The sequence below is a fragment of the Lampris incognitus genome, chromosome 18 (genome assembly GCF_029633865.1).
Source record: "Lampris incognitus isolate fLamInc1 chromosome 18, fLamInc1.hap2, whole genome shotgun sequence".
Taxonomy (NCBI): domain Eukaryota; kingdom Metazoa; phylum Chordata; class Actinopteri; order Lampriformes; family Lampridae; genus Lampris; species Lampris incognitus.
The window spans coordinates 20,702,182-20,718,954 of NC_079228.1; the positions used below are offsets into that span (position 1 = coordinate 20,702,182).

Here is a 16,773-nt window from a genome sequence, read left to right on the forward strand (position 1 = left end):
ACAGCAATACAACATCCTGTCCTTAGACCTTTGCATCACATAAGGAACAACTCCCTAAAAAAATACCTTTAACAGGGAGAAAAAACAGGGAGAAACTTCAGGAAGAGCAACAGAGGAGGGATCTCTCTACCAAGACAGACAACGTGCAATGGATGTTGTGTTTACACAATTTACAGAATACAACATTGAAAGAGGATAACAGAATTATAATGGATTTATAAGAAATATGAAGAATATATGCCTGGGTGTCTGTTTGCTTTTGCAGACAGAAGTTCACCAACCAGTCTGCACTGGTGAAGTCTGCAGGCCAACATTCTCCCACCAGTGCTGGTTATGTTGTCAGACCCACATCTTCCTCTCCACACACTTGGAAGGAGGAGTACATTATATACAGAGTTTCTAGCATTAGTTAGTGTTCAATTGAGCACTGGAATGGGCAAAACAAGAGATCTTAGTGACTTTGAATGTGGCGTGATAGTTGGTGCTACATGTGCCGGTTCTAGATCTCCCAAAAGGCTGTCATCCTGGGCTTTTCATGTACAGCTGTTTCAAGTGTTTACTGAGAATGGTGCAGAAAACAAAAAAAAACCTACAAAAAATAAGCAATCCTGTGGATGAAAACAGCTTGTCAGTCAGAGGGGTCAAAGAAGAATGGCGGGAATCGTGTAAGCAAACAGACAGGCCACAACCAGGCAAATCACATCCGAATTCAACATTGGTGTGCAGAATGTCATCTCAGAATGTCATCTAACTTATGGGTTTTATTCTCAATAAGTGTAAAATGTTGAAAAACAACTATTTAGTCGGGTCCCCAGGTTGTCGTCAAAACCCTGTTACTTTTAATGAAAATACCCCTTCAGAGATAATGGACTGGTCTGAAAGTTGCATCGTTTCCAGGAAGTGAAATCATCTGCTTTTTAGAAGTTGATGGTGAAAGGCTGCTGCTAGATTGGATCGGCAGGAGGGAAGTGCTGCTGTGAACTTTACCGCTGATTGGTTAAGGTTACGGTCAGTGTGGGCTGAGGGTCAGGGTGGGGTTAGGATTGGCCAATAAGGGGCATGCGAACGCTTTCGTCACGCAGAAGTTTGATCTAAAGATGATTTTTGGTTGGACCAGAGCGTCCCCCTCGCTGATCCAATCTAGCACCAACCATGCTGAAAAGACAAGTGTCCTCTTCTTTCAACTGAAGTTTCTTTGAGTTCTGTACTGCCTTGACGAAGGGGGACAAGCTAATTGTGTCAACCCTGTTACCACAAAAGCATATGTTAAAAAGGTTTTTTTTTATTTTAAATGTGCATACAACCTCTCATGAATGCACACCATGTGACGCCATGACCTTTACTGCATGGCTAGTAATGGCTGCCAGTAACATTTTTCCTTGATGAAATGATCCTGGCAGAGGAACCTCAGGCAACCCAGTCAGAGCAGCACCTGACAGAAGAACTTCAGGGACCCCAGGAGATCGACTGGAATAATGATGAGATTATCAGAAAATGGTGCGTCCTGGCATATGACAAGGAGCTGTACCCAGGAATCATTGTGGCAACAGATGAAGGGTATGCCTAAGTGGAGTGCATGCACTGTGTTGGCCAGAACAGATATTTTCAGCCAGCCTCATTCCACTGCTGTTTGTCACTGCATTCCACTACCGTTTGTTTCCGAGATTGTTGACAGGGAGGTTGTTCCGCTGTCGCTCGCTGCAGAGGTTCACTGCTGTTATTTTTTTTATCCCCCCCCCCACCCCTTTTCTCCATCTGGCCAATTACCCCATTCTTCCTGGTCGCTGCTCCACCCCCTCTGCCGATCCAGGGAGGGCTGCAGACTACCACATGCCTCCTCCAATACATGTGGAGTCGCCAGCCGCTTCTTTTCACCTGACATTGAGGAGTTTTGCAAGGGGGACGTAATGCGTGGGAGGATCACGCTATTCCCCGCAGTTCCCCGTCCCCCCCGAACAGCTGCCCCAATTGACCAGAGGAGGCGCTAGTGCAGCAACCAGGACACATACCCCTATCCCGCTTTCCACTCACAGACATGGCCAATTGTGTCTGTAGAGACGCCCAACCAAGCCGGAGGTAACACGGGGATTCGATCTGGCGATCCTCGTGTTGGTAGGCAACGGAATAGACCACCACACTACCCAGATGCCCCTGTTCACCACTGTTATTAACACGGGTACCACTGATTACATTTGAGTGGGCACAGCAGATACAGTAGTAGGCTTTTAATTAAGGCTTTTTAATATTAGGCTTTTTTGTGCTTTTTCTACTAAGGCCAAACATGTTCTGCACATCACATATAAATAAATAAAAAATAGTGTCTGTTATTTGTATGCTGGAGTACACTAAGTGCCTATTATACAAAAGTAGACTGTTTTGCGAGAACGTGTACATACATTTACCAAGAAGACTGTAGTTTGACAGGCTTTTGGTTTGGAATATCTTTGCTTTAGCATAACTGCTTTTGGTTTTATAAAAATTGTAGTTCCTCCCAGACTCCAAAGACATGTAGGTCAGGTGAATCAGACATACTAGAAATTGTCCCTAGGTGTGAATGTGTGTGTGTGGGGGGGTGGGGGGCTGTGATGGACTGGCGACCTGTCCAGGGTGTCTCCCCGCCTTCCGCCCAATGACTGCTGGGATAGGCTTCAGCACCCCACGACCCTAATTAGGATAAGCGGCTTGGAAAATGGATGGATGGATGTTCAATAGATAATTTAACTATGATGTAATTTCAATATCCTTCATGTTTTGAATAAAACAATTGGTTTACATTTACATCCACAGTATAATCATAATTTTTCATCATCTTCTATGCTAAAACCTCTCAGTAAATCTGTCGACAAAATATTCTGATTAGTCACGTTGAATTAAAGGTTTATGAATATCCCATTATAACTCCATTACACCCATAACTGTAACTTAAACAAGCAGTATAACCAACACGGTAACTATTGTCAACCCTGTTACTGAGGTGTCAGCCGTGTAACATGTATAATAGTCCAGAATAATTTAAAGATGAAAAGACATGTTAAATTGGCTCGTTTTATATGTTAGGTAAAAAAAACAGTAATCCACTCAAAGAAATTGGGGTATTATTATTTTGTTTCCGTAACTACTTGTTAAAACAGAAGATGCTGAAAAAGTGTCAATGAGCATATTCATCCATCGAAAAAGTAAACGCAATATTCTCACTTTACCAGCACACTTAGTGTAACCAGGGGGATTTTATCTTTCATAGTTTATCAGATTTGTTCTAAATATGGATTTATAACCTTTTCAAACACTAATTGATATGTTGGTCACAGGGTTGACAAAACATGGATATGCATGTTGATTGTATGTGAAAAAGAAAAGATAGCCTGAGATGGCACTGCACATTTTTCTGAGAGGTAAGAATTTACTTCATTCAAAAAGGGGCTTAAAGACCTTTAAAAAAGTAACATTAAGAATAGGAAATGCCACTTTTTCATATACCCCGTGACCCTGAGAGCATGATAAGCGGTTCGGACAATGGATGGACGTTTTCATATAATGAACCAAGTGAATCAAAACTGGACAGCGGAGTAGAAAAAGGTTGCCTGGTCAGATGAATCCAGGCTCCTTTTGCATCATGCTGACAGAAGGATCAGAATTTGGCCCAAGCAACAAACGTCCATGGAGCCATCCTGTTTGGTGTCAACAGTACAGGCTACTGGGTCCATTGCACCCTGCCGCTGTTGTCTTGTTGGCCAAACAAAAGCCTTGTGATGGCCCTATACCGCGATAGCGAATAACTTTAAACACAGGAAAAGGAGCATCATCTGCCATATACCCAGCACCGTTTTGACGGTTACCTATGCTATTGTGCTGGAATAGGAGAATACAGACCCAACCAAAGAGATTACATTTTACTGCCGAGTGTGGACGCACCACACTGTGTTCCGATTAGTGTATTCGTGTAAGAGGCTATTTTGAAATGAGAAGTGTAACCAAGACCTTTATCATTAAACTATGAATACACGTGCCTGATCACTAGGACTATCAAGAGTTTTGACCACGGAACTCGCTGGATAAGGTAATGTCGACACATCGATAACACTTCCAGTGAGTAACTCGTACCACCTAATGGCAATAAATCTGAAATCTCCCTTTAAGAAGCTCAGTATAATCAGTTTTGAAGCAAATTAATACCTGCACAGTAAAACCATCTTTTCACTGACAGTGTGTGTGAAGGAGCTCTGGGGTCATCACATTTGGCTGACATGATATAGATCATTTCTCTATAGTTTGGAAGAGAATTGCTCATGTTCACAAATATTAGCTGTGCTGTCTTGGCATGACACAGACGTTCTCAGATTGGGCTGTATAGCACTTTAAGCTTGCAGCAGGACTGCTGTGCTGTGGGAGTCACAATGAGAGGGATGGAAGCCGTGGCTGCCACCCAAGCTGTGACCACTCTGCAAAGCCAGGCTGTAATTAAACAGGAACAAGGAGGAGGAGGGAGGATGCTGGTTTGAATGGTGCAGGAGGAGGAGGGGGGGGTCATTAGTTGTCAGAATATCATGGATATGATGCCTACCTTGACTTCTCTGTTAGTATCATTTAATTAAAGCACACTATCGCATTTTGTTTTGTCACATTCTCTGGCGAATTACCAGCATCGCTTTGCCCACAGCGTCCCTCACTTCAGCTTTGTTTTTTATGACAGAGCCTCGAGTAAATAACCTTCCCCCTCCCCGATCCTTTCTCAAGTCATAAAACCTTTCAACTGCAGTTGCTTTTATTGATGTCTCTACATTACCGTCAACCCAGAGAGGCCACACACTCCACCGAGCCTCTCTCTCTCTCTCTCTAGCTCTCTCTCACTCTCTCGCTCTCTGTCTGTCTCGCCCACTCTCTGTCTGTCTCTCTCACCACCACACAACAGAAATGCTAAAATTAGCCTAGCGAACGAGCTAGCATGCCCTCACACTAGGCACCTAACCAGAGCCCAAAAAGAGCCCTCCAAACATGAGAGGGTATAGGCATAGGCTGGGTGGTTGGCCACATGTGGTGGTGGCGGTAAAGTCATGTGGAGGCCATTTTATAGAGAAAGAGAGAGAGAGAGAAAAAAATCAAACAAGAACAGCCATGGCAATGCTGACAGTTGGGTAAACAAACAGGGCTAAAAGACCTAAAACGGGCGGTTGTGGTGCATGTGGAGGGTTTACTGTGAAATGCGCTTTGTACATTTAGTCTACATGGTTTTTATCAACTTTTTCTCCTTTTGACCAGTTATATACAGTCAGATGAAACATACTGGGACACGCGTATGGTACGCACTTTGGAGACAGCGAGTCCTCAAAGTACAGTTAAGTATGGCAGTAATTCATATACTATCAAAATAATGCAATACATATTAACCCAATTCAACCCAGTTAACCCAATTCATCCCCGAGTTCCCCTCGGGGATGGATAAAGTATTCTGAATCTGATTCTGATTAAAAGTATTAGCCCATTTCAATCCACCTCTCATCTCTCCCTCATTCAGTTATTAATTTTTAGGGTGACAAGGCTAGATCCTTTCCCACCATACTTTGTGCAGAAGGTGAGGAGAAGCCGTCGATATTGCATCCCAGGATAAACACGCTAGCGCACAATCTAAGTCAGCATAATCTACTGTATATAACCTCTCAGAAAACTGACATTGTGACACGGACATTGTCGCCTCTCCACAACATTCACACTGTACCTCTCCAGCATCGTAGATCCAGACACGACCCTCCGAGTCACCCACGGCCACCTCCTTCCCCCCCGACGACCAGCGGACCCTGTTAAGGGCCGACGCCCCCTCAATGGTCACACTTGCAGTAGGCACCTGATTTAAAAAAGGAAAAAAAAACACATTAACACAGTATCAATTGATAGACGTGGTAACAATTCTTAATCAAAAGGCAATGCAATGCGTCCGGGTGGCGTGGCGGTCTATTCCGTTGCCTACCAACACAGGGGTCTGCGGTTTGAATCCCCGTGTTATCAGTGGCTTGGTTGGGCAACTCTACAGTCAGTATTGACCATGTCTGTGGGTGGGAAGCCGGATGTGGGTATGTGTCCTTGTCACCGCACTTGTGGTGGTCGGTTGGAGCGCCTGTTCGGGGCGGGGGGACTGGGGGGAATAGCGTGATCCTCCCATGCGTTACATCCCCCTGGTGAAACTCCTCACTGTCAGGTGAAAAGAAGCGGCCGGTGACTCTGCATGTATCAGAGGAGGCATGTGGTAGTCTGCAGCCCTCCCCGGATCTACAGAGGGGGTGGAGCAGCGACCGGAACGGCTCGGAAGAGTGGGGTAATTGGCAGTTGGGGAGAAAAAAAACCGGACCCCCCCCCCCCCAAAAAAAACGGCAGTGCAAAACGTCATTATTATTTGAGTGATTTTTCAGTTTCTTATCAGGGTCATCGAAGAGCTTCTAAATCTCAGACTTTAGACCTTGTCATTTCAAACACTGGCACGCCTAATAAAGAAGGGGGAAAAAGCAGGCAAATTCCATTAAATCAGACCTGGCAGAAAAAACATGAGGATTCAACCCCGCAAAACATTACCCCCTACCCGACCCTAGCTTCTTAATCACAGCGATTTCCACACCATGTTTCGTACCTCTGAGTCAAACGGTAATGTAAACTTGTAATGAGACACAGAAATCCTCATTGAACCCTCCGGTACGTCCATAAAAATGACGGCCTCCCACCGGTAGGCAAAACAAGCACAGGGCACACAACATGCCATCATGCACACAGACGTCTCCAAAAAGAGTCCTCCTTCCCTTGGATCTCTTTATTTGAAATCATGATTTTGTCTAAAAAAAATAAAAAAATAAAAATGCAGTGAGTAAATTCAACCATTTTTCAAGAGTGCTCCTTATTTAGCGTAAACTGATTACATTGAAATTGATTATAAATTGATTATAAGAAGAACATTCACTGAAACGAATGTGAATATGTATCGAATAGCCCAGTGATTTACCGTTTAAATGAAAACTTCATGCTGAACCGAGTTGCACTAATTGTGTAAATATGGTTGTTTTTTTTTACTCCCCAATTGTATCCGGCCAATTACCCCACTCTTCTGAGCCAACCAGGGAGGGCTGCAGACTACCACATGCCTCCTCCGATACATGTGGAGTCGCCAGCTGCTTCTTTTCACCTGACAGTGAGGAGTTTCGCCAGGGGGACATAGCGTGTGAGATGATCACGCTATTCCCCCCAGTTCTCCCTCCCCTCCGAACGGGTGCCCCAACCAACCAGAAGAGGCGCTAGTGCAGCAACCAGGACACATACCCACATCCGGCTTCCCATCCGCAGACACGGCCAACCGGATGTAACATGAAGATTTGAACCGGCAACGGAATAGACCGCTATGCTACCCGGACGCCCCGGTTGTTGTTGTTGGGCTGTTTTCTCAACAACTGTCACACTGCACTTTTTTTAAGGCCACCATCTGAAGTGTCTTCATAGACTGTTCCCTCCGAGTGTGACACATGTCACCAGGGAGACAGAAGCCTCGGCGTCACGTCACCTAATACACAGGCTGGTGCGTGTTTTAAGCAGCGCTAACCACAGGCTGCCTGCCATTAGCCTGCTAGCTTCCACCTCTCCGCCCGAGTGGAGCTGAAATGAACACTTTAAAACTCTGTGTGTGTGTTTGTGTGCGTGTGTGTGCGTGCGTGTGTGTGGGAAATGAGAACCAGGCGCACCGCACTGTTCCGTTAATGCTGTTATGAGTGTGTGGTTTTAATATGATGGTAACAATGGACGTCTGTTGCTATTAGATTGACTGTGCATGAAGCCTTGTGTGTGCGTGTGTGCGAGCGCGTGTGTTCGAGTGTGCACGTGTCCGTGTCTAACCAAATGTTTCTCATAAAGCACATTGTTAGCCGAGTTAGGCCGTCAATAATGAACTCTTCCTCTGTCTGCCTGCTGCCGGGGGAACCCTGGGAAACTTGTTGTCCATGCCTCCGCGGCGAGAGGAAGATCCCCGCCCGGCCCTTTCTTAGCAAAGACTACGAGGGGAAGGGTGAGGGGATATACAGATGCAGGAAAGAGAAACGGAGAGTTGAAAGATGGCGTGAGATCACGGGCGGCTTGGGTGAGAGGGGACTAGGGGACTCGAGACGTCAGTCCTCCGACACGAGATACGAGGTTTGTGTGAAGGTGCTGCAAGAAATAGAGAATAGCAACGTAAGCCTAGCAGGGCGGGTTGGGGGAGGAGGGGTGCTGCTTTGAGAAGGGGCTGAGGATGTGGTTTACATAGGGGCGGGGGAGGGGGGTTTACATCCAGTTACTTACATCCCTCCTCTAATGTGGGCCGTCAAACAATAATGGAAAAAACTGACGTTGCGATATTTTTTATTCATTTTGCAATACGTGTTGTGATATTAGAAAAACAAGAGTTACATAATTCCACCAGATATAGGCAGCGTTTAACTTTAATAGCTCCATTTGGAAAGAATTTCTTACTCTAGCAATGAGTAAGGTGATTTTAGAGGGGAAATAAGGCAGTTAAATATCGTGGTTGACTCAACCTAACACCACTGTATTCAGTTAGTACTCGTCCATCAGTCCAGGCTAGTCTAGGATCAACACAATATTTATTATATACTTCGCAGTGGGCAGCGTGGCTCAGGAGGTAGAGCGGGTCGTCTAGTAATCAGAAGGTTGCTGGTTCGAGCCCTGGTTCCTCCAGAGAGCGTGTCGAAGTGTCCCTGAGCAAGACACTGAACCCCTAACTGCTCCTGGTGAGCAGGTTGGCGCCTTGCATGGCGCCATCCTCCGCCATCAGTGTGTGAGTGTGTGTGATCGGGTGAATGTGAGGCATACAATGTAAAGTGCTTTGAGAGGTCGGCAGACTAGAGAAGTGCTATATATATGCAGTCCATTTGCTTGTGTGTAAATGGGTTAAAGAAGGGTGGCGTCTACAGGAGGTAGCAGGAGGAGTTATATCACTGTTCTTATTGAGGATGACTGTGTTTGGTCCTTGTGCACACACAGCGTGCATTTTCTGTTTTTCGCCAAGATTGCTCAAGAAGGGCATTCGGGTGGTGTGGTGGTCTATTCCGTTGCCTACCAACACAATCCCCATGTTACCTCCGGCTTGGTCGGGCGTCCCTACGGACAAAATTGGCTAGGTCTGCGGGTGGGAAGCCAGATGTGGGCATGTGTCTCGGTCACTGCACTAGCGCCTCCTCTGGTCGGTCGGGGTGCCTGTTTGGGGGGGGGGATAGCACGATCCTCCTACGTGCTATGTCCCTCTGGCAAAACTCCTCACGGTCAGGTGAAAAGAAGCAGCTGGCGACTCCACATGTATCGGAGGGGACATGTGGTAGCAGAGGGAGTGAAGCAGAGACTGGGACGGCTCTAAGAGTGGAGTAATTGGCCAAGTACAATTGGGGAGAAAAAAAAATCCTAAAAACAAAAAAAGATTGCTCAATAAAAATGTGGCGCTTGCTAGTTTTTGTTTATTGTCAAGCAGTAAAAAAAGATTCATCGTAGCATCGCAACATGACTGGTGAGCCCAGTTTACGTTACACTGCAACCTTGGCAGTGGGACTTTTGCACATGTGCACATCACGATGTCGATGCCGACACGATATTTTGGTTTTGTGCTCTATCAAACACACGCACAAAGATGGCGACCGTCGTAAACAAACACTTTTTGTGACTAAATGTAGAACAGCCGAGTTGGGTAATCGGATGTGCAGCGATGAGTATCAAACCACCGGCGAGCGGGTGGACTACGATGCATGACCTTGTGTTCTTCCTCGGAGAGCTGCCAGCAGTGCTGAAATAAACGGCTTACACTAATATCTGCCAGGAACAAAGGAAAATGTTGTGCTTTTCCTGCTCAGCTGGGAATCACGCCACGCCGCTGCAGGCTCCACATCACAAATTTTGAGTCCTGTATGGTAAAAATACTCTGATTTGAATTGAATTCACTTGAATGGGCCATGGCCTCAGATGCACTCCTCTCAAAATAAACCTCCCTGCTCCATAGCATTGGGAAAGTCAACCTCTGGCCTCCTGAACCCTCTTCTTTTTTTTCCTTGTTTAATTATTTTTGTCTCCAGCATGGGACTGTGGACTGAGGGTTGGGGCTCTCAGTTCGCGGTCTCCTGCACATCTGCGTTGCTCGCTGACAAGACAGAGTCCAGGAGGGAGAGGTGACAGGGGGAGGAATGAGTGATGGCTGGCTGAATGTTGGATGGAGGTTGCTGGGACATTGATGGGATGGCTGGGTGGGAGCCGGCATGGAGACATGTCACCCCGGCTGATTTAGAGCGAGGGCTGTGGGAAACGCCCACGGGGAATCTTCAGTGTGTGTGTGTGTGTGTGTGTGTGTGTGTGTGTGTGTGAAGGGATTGGGGGTTGTTAGCAGGGAATGCTTAATTGTTTGGTTGTGCGGTTCGAACTTGGGTCCAACGACAGGCCCTGAGGACACCGAAAACACACACACATAAACACACATACGCACACACACACGCACACACCAACCCATGAAAACAGAGAAACAGAAACAAACCCAACGCCCCCATCTAAGCTGCCCAAATTCAGATTCACCAATCAACAAGTGCATGTACACACACACACACACACCTCAGTATCGTTGTTTAGGTTCCACAGATCCAGGCGTCCCATGCCGTCCACGGCAGCAAAGAGTGCAGGGTGCACAGGGGACCACATGACATCATAGACATAGTCAGCGTTGTCCTCAAAGGAGTACAGAGGCTTGTTGTGCTGTGAGAGAGAGACAGAGACAGAGACAGAGAGAGACAGAGATAGAGACAGAGAGAGAGAGAAGTGTTTATCTGAGAAGGCCTGAAATAAAGAATGACAAAAAGCGTACAGGGAGGGAGACATTGTGTGTGTGTGTGTGTGTGTGTGTGTGTGTGTGTTTGTGCAACAAATAGGCTAAAAGGAGAAACAGTGTAACAATGAGCATGAGACCGGGATAGACGCCACACGAGGAGTCCACACCAGAAGAAGAGAGACAGACCGATCACAGAGAGAGAGAGAGAGAGAGAGAGAGAGACAGACAGACAGACAGACAGACAGACAGACAGGGAGCCCGAAGGAGAGGGAGAGGGAAGCAGCGAGGGAGTCAGTGAGCTTCAGACAGCGTGGCGCTGCCTCAGCCTTGGGGCCTGTCTGGGTAAAGAGCCTAATTAAAAAGCCTTGCACATTCACACAGCACCATAAAACCACTGGGAGAGATGAAAGAGCGCCCCTCCACAAGGTGTACTGTAACCCCAACACAACAGCTGTCAGAGACGGCGCGAGAGAGAGATGGGAGGAAGAAGAGAAAGAAAGGACGGACATTGGCAAGGGAGGAAGAAGTGGAGAAGGGAAGAGTGTGTGTGTCTATTTGTGTGCATGTGTGTGTGTGTGTGTGTGTGTGCATGCATGTGAGAGAGAGAGAGGCTAAATTCTCCGCTTTCAGGCCCGCCCATATGATTCCAGAGGCTTACGAGCTGCATTCCTGACAGGTAGAGCGGGGGCGGCGGTGGTGGTTGTGGGGGTGGGAGGTGGGGGGGGGCATAACTGGGAAGGCAAGGGGAGAAATGTTGTCTGACTCCTTTGGCTCTTTTGCTCTCCTGCCTCTCTTTCTTTAAGTCAACAGTTGTTTTAGCTGTGTGAGAACTGCAGGGAAAGAGGAATACACGCTCGGTTAAACACATATGCACGTGCTTACAGGCACACAAATGCTCACACACACACACACACACACACACACACACACACACACACACACACACACACACACACACACACACACACACAAAATAATTTCATGCCAAAATTGAACCTGTTTTCCCATCACTCAGGTGACAGTAAAGGTCACTTTTCTGTCCGTCGGTTTCATCATCCGATCAGCCGAGTAATTTCTCCATTTCTATCCTTCCCTCCTCTAGTCACTTGCTATTCCCCGACCTCTTCGTCATTTTCTCACTAGCTCATCGTGCAGTGTATCTCTCAGTGCTGAGCCATATGTATTTAAGAGTCTTTTGTATTTTCCACAGTCGGCTCCGGCTCAAAACATGTCTGGATGTGACTTCAAATGGGCTACTGGAGCTGCTTGAGATGCGCTTGATTTATCCGGCTAGACACGCTGATAGCCTCGCAAGGGAACACATCGCTTTTCAATTATTCTCCGTGTAAACTACTGTTTTACTCGAGCCCATCCATAATCTAGCAGTCTGTGGACTAAGGTGATTTTGGTGAATAATCCACAACAACAAGTTTTTGAAACTAATCTTGAGATTAGGTTTGATCCTTGTGGCGCCACAGCTGAATTAAGTCCCAGTCATTATCAAGGCCATTGTAAGAAGCAGGAGAGCTTCTAGCAGGTTGAAACCAGCATATCATCCATGGGGGCATCCGGGTGGCGTGGCGGCCTATTCTGTTGCCTACCAACACGAGGATTGCCGGTTCGAATCCCCGTGTTACCTCCGGCTTGGTCGGGCGTCCCTATGGACACAGTTGGCCGTGTCTGCAGGCGGGAAGCCGGATGTGGGTGTGTGTCCTAGTCACCGCAATAGCGCCTCCTCTGGTCAGTCAGGGTGCATGTTCAGGGGGGAGGGGGAACTGGGGGGAGTAGCGTGATCCTCCCATGCGCCACGTCCCCCTGGCGAAACTCCTCACCGTCAGGTGAAAAGAAGTGGCTGGCGACGCCACATGTATCGAAGGAGGTATGTGGTGGTCTGCAGCCCTCCCCGGATCGGCAGAGGGGGTAAGAGCAGAGATCGGGACAGCTTGGAAGAGTGAGGTAATTGGCCCGGGTACAATTGGGGAGAAAAAGGAGTAAAAATATCATCCAGGGTATGCTGGAGGTTGGTACTGTATATAAGGATATAGTATACCACTCTCTGCCGGCACTGGAAACGTCTTGGAGCTCTTACTGGGTGTGTAATGCAGTCTCATGGAGGCACACCGGGACAAGAGCCTCGACTGGAGACCTCAAGCTGTTTTCAAATCCGAGGCGATGGATCGCTGAAGTTGCTGGTGTTGACAGCTTGTGGGCGAATCCCCCCATGTTTTTTTTTTCTGCTCCTTCCAAGTGCTCACAGCATTTTAACTCATAGCTAAATGTGTAGTTAGCCCGTTCAAATGCAATTCATCAATGTATTTTTTTTGTTTTGTTTGAGTCGCGACTTTTTTGGCACTCCGTGTTATTAAATGAGAAGAAAAACGGTTAGCGTAACTTTGTATAAATCTGGAAATCCACAAACCATAATGATGAGCTTCTCATCCGCTTTTGATTTAATGGGAACTGGGAACCGAAATTTGGCTCGTTGTGAATGCGATAGGCCGTCGCCGGGTGATACGCTGCCCACACCGCCCAGAACATCAGCATTTCACAGCTGTTCACAGGTCGCCGCCCCACCCATAATGCTGTCTCTCGCATCGCTGGCTCTCATAGAAAGTCGTGTCTCGTAATGAGCTGCGGCAGTTGCACCGTGTCAGAATGTGCCTTTGGGGTCTGAGTGTCATTCTTGGTGGAGCCCAGAGTTGGTCTGCTCTTGTCTCGAGATCATGAGCAGTCAACTGAGCGGCGAGTGTGGCGCTGGCCCTGTCATAAAGGGAGCTCTTACAAAAGTGAAAGAACCAAATCCCTTCACAGCCACTGTTTTTAGGGTCAGGAGGGTGAGACGGTTCAAGTTATGCACCATCATGACCCCGCACCCAGCTGTCGCGACGTCTTCAGACTCCGGCTGAATCAAAACGCTCTCGCTAACCACAATATTTGCACCGCTGAGTGTAAAAACACAGGCAGACTTCTGCACGCTGGCCTTTTTGAACCGTGGCGGAAACTAGTGAACACGAGGAGAAATCCCTGTGTGTGTGTGTGTGTGTGTGTGTGTGTGTGTGTGTGTGTGTGTGTGTGTGTGTGTGTGTGTGTGTGTGTGTGTGTGTGTGTGTGTGTTTTACACCATTTTGTGATGGCTATGATTGGAGGGTTGAGGGCAAACCTCAAGGGAATTTTAGGTAAGCAAGGAAGGCTGGTTAAGGTATACGTGGTGCATGTCTGGTGTGTCTGTGTTTATACACACTGACACACATACACATGCACACGCACACACACACAGTTTATTAAGGATAGGAGACAGACACACATTCCTGTGGTAGCCCTCAAAGGAAAGGGAATTCCCAAATCCTAAAAAAAATAACACTCTCCTGATGAAAATCCAGGGAATATTTTAATATCTGTCACGAGGCACTTCGCATATAACTCATGCAGCGGCTGTGAGCAAATATGATTTCAAATTCATCAAAGTTTGTTTACCGTCTGCCACAGCAAAATCTGCAAAATGTAAACATTACGGAGCATATTGTGCAATACGCATATTTGTCTCACCGCATCTTTACCTTGGATTGTGCGCTAGCTGGTGGTTTGTTGACACTGATCGGTCTCTCTGGCCTGAGCCCTTCAGGTTTCACTGCCATGATGTGATGCATCGCCATCCCTGGCCAAGGATGTGATATGTCTGTGTTGTCCTCGATGTCATCACCACTGAATTAAACCTTCCTTTCTCGGAGGAGTCGTTCCTCCTTGCTGCTAAACCTCCCCGCGACCACAACTCTGAAATCCCTCGGATCCTTCCCTTTCACGCTTCCAATCACAATTTGATGTTCACGTAAATGGGAATATTACCGTATTGATTGGAATAACTGGCTGATGCTGATTTTTTTTCTCGGTGCTTTGTGCAGACACACACACGACCTGACCCTTCACTTGCCTCCGGATGTTCTACGTAACCCCTCTATCTTCAGCGGACGTGTCTGACAGCTACGGCGACTGTTGGTGTTTGACCATTGAGCAAATGCTCCCAAATGGAAATCATCACGTTGTTTTCAACAGGTGAATGAATGTCCCGAGTGGATGGGGGCCACTCAAATCCAGCGAGAGGAGGAGTACTCGGGCCAACGTGTGTTTCTGACTCAGTGAGCAAACTGGGAGGAAAAAAAAAAAAGAAGAAGCGGTTTTTGATTGGGTGAGCACACTTGCAGACAGCGGGTGGCTCCCACATCCTCGATTTCTATGCGCCGTTGTGATAGCTGAGTGATGCTGAGACATGGATGCACACGCTCACACCTAACACCCTGCGTGAATACACACAAAACAGGAGTGCACCCTGCACAAACACACACCATCCATCCATCCATCCATTATCTGAACCGCTTATCCTGCTCTCGGGGTCGCGGGGATGCTGGAGCCTATTCCATTGGGCGGCAGGCGGGGAGACACCCTGGACAGGCCACCAGGCCATCACAGGGCCCGCCCACACACACACACACACACACACACACACACACACACACACACACACACACATCCATTCATACCTAGGGACAATTTAGTATGGCCGATTCACCTGACCTACATGTCTTTGGGCTGTGGGAGGAAACCGGCGCCCCCGCAGGAAACCCACGCAGACACGGGGAGAACATGCAAACTCCACACAGAGGACGACCTGGGATGACCCACCAAGTTTGGACTACCCCGGGGCTCAAACCCAGGACCTTCTTGCTGTGAGGCAACCGCGCTAACCACTGCACCACCATGCCACCCACACACACTATCATTAGTTGCATTTACTGTAATTAATACATATATGGGGGAAGCACACGCACACACGTATACATGCACGCTCTCACACACACACAACGTGCATCCATCCACTAAAATACATTGCCACAGACTCGCTTGCACACACTCACACCTGCTCATTAACAAGTAAATGAATATCCCCCTAATCCCTGGGACACAGTGCCTGTCTATCCACCTACAGTACCTGTCTATCCACCTGTCCACCCCGCGTTGCTGTCATAGACAGACACACCCAAAATGACACTCGCAGCCTCGTACACACACACACACACTTCCCACAGCCTACCTTGGTGCTCCAGAGTTTGACAGTCCAGTCGAAGGAGGAGGTGATGAAGAGGTGGGAGAAGTCGACGGGGCCCACAGCGCTGTGACAGCTGATGCCCGTCACCGGTCCCTGGTGGCCCTCGAACATCTCACAGATACCCGCCTTACTGGAGAGGGACACCGCAAGACCACAGCCACATTACTAATTGTTTAGTTCTCACCTGGCCGTTAACGCGAGAAATAGGCTCACGGTAGCCGGGGGGGGGGGGGGGCTTTAAGAAAAGTGTCGAAATGGTCGAAGTAATATTAAATATTGTTGAAGGGGGGGGGAGGGCAGGATTATGGTCTGTACGTTGTTACGGGAGTGTGTCTATTGTTTTGGATTTGGATTTGACTAAAAGTAATGGTCGTGCACATGCATGCATGTGTGTGTATGTGTGTGTGTGTGTGTGTGTGTGTGTGTGTGTGTGTGTGTGTGTCCACCAACCTGCCATGTCTGGATGCCGTGTACACAGTGCCCTCCTCACTCCCCACCACGTAGTTATTGACGTCCCCCGTGGGGAAGGCCATGCCTGTCACTGCCACCGGTTTGGATTTGTTGTAAACCAGCTCCATGCTCTCCTACACACACACACACACACACACACACACACACATACAAATGTGATGGTGTGTGCACGCCTTTGCAAAGCGATATGTACTGAATCCCCAGATGAAGAATCACTATGCAAAATATACGCTGTTCTTCGTAGGCCCAGTGTGCAGTGTATGGTCCAGTATCGTCTAGTGGTTCTCAGTCAGGTCCTTAAGAACTCTCTCTGCTCTACTCTTATGTCTCAAATCATTTTACTGAAACAAATGTAAAAAAAAAAAAATCTCCCTGAAGG

At 47.6% G+C, this 16,773-nt stretch overlaps 1 protein-coding gene across 2 annotated transcripts in view; it reads right to left on the reverse strand.

Moving 5' to 3' along the window:
* LOC130129018 (cytoplasmic dynein 1 intermediate chain 1) overlaps window positions 1-16,773 on the reverse strand; it is a 74,615-nt gene that overhangs the window by 1,233 nt on the left and 56,609 nt on the right. For both annotated transcript variants that reach the window (XM_056298812.1, XM_056298811.1), the window contains 4 exons: window positions 16,374-16,507; window positions 15,909-16,053; window positions 10,609-10,749; window positions 5,714-5,839 (listed from right to left, as the gene is read on the reverse strand). In XM_056298812.1, the coding sequence (XP_056154787.1) occupies window positions 5,714-5,839; window positions 10,609-10,749; window positions 15,909-16,053; window positions 16,374-16,507 (546 nt within the window). The remainder of the gene's footprint in view (window positions 1-5,713; window positions 5,840-10,608; window positions 10,750-15,908; window positions 16,054-16,373; window positions 16,508-16,773) is intronic.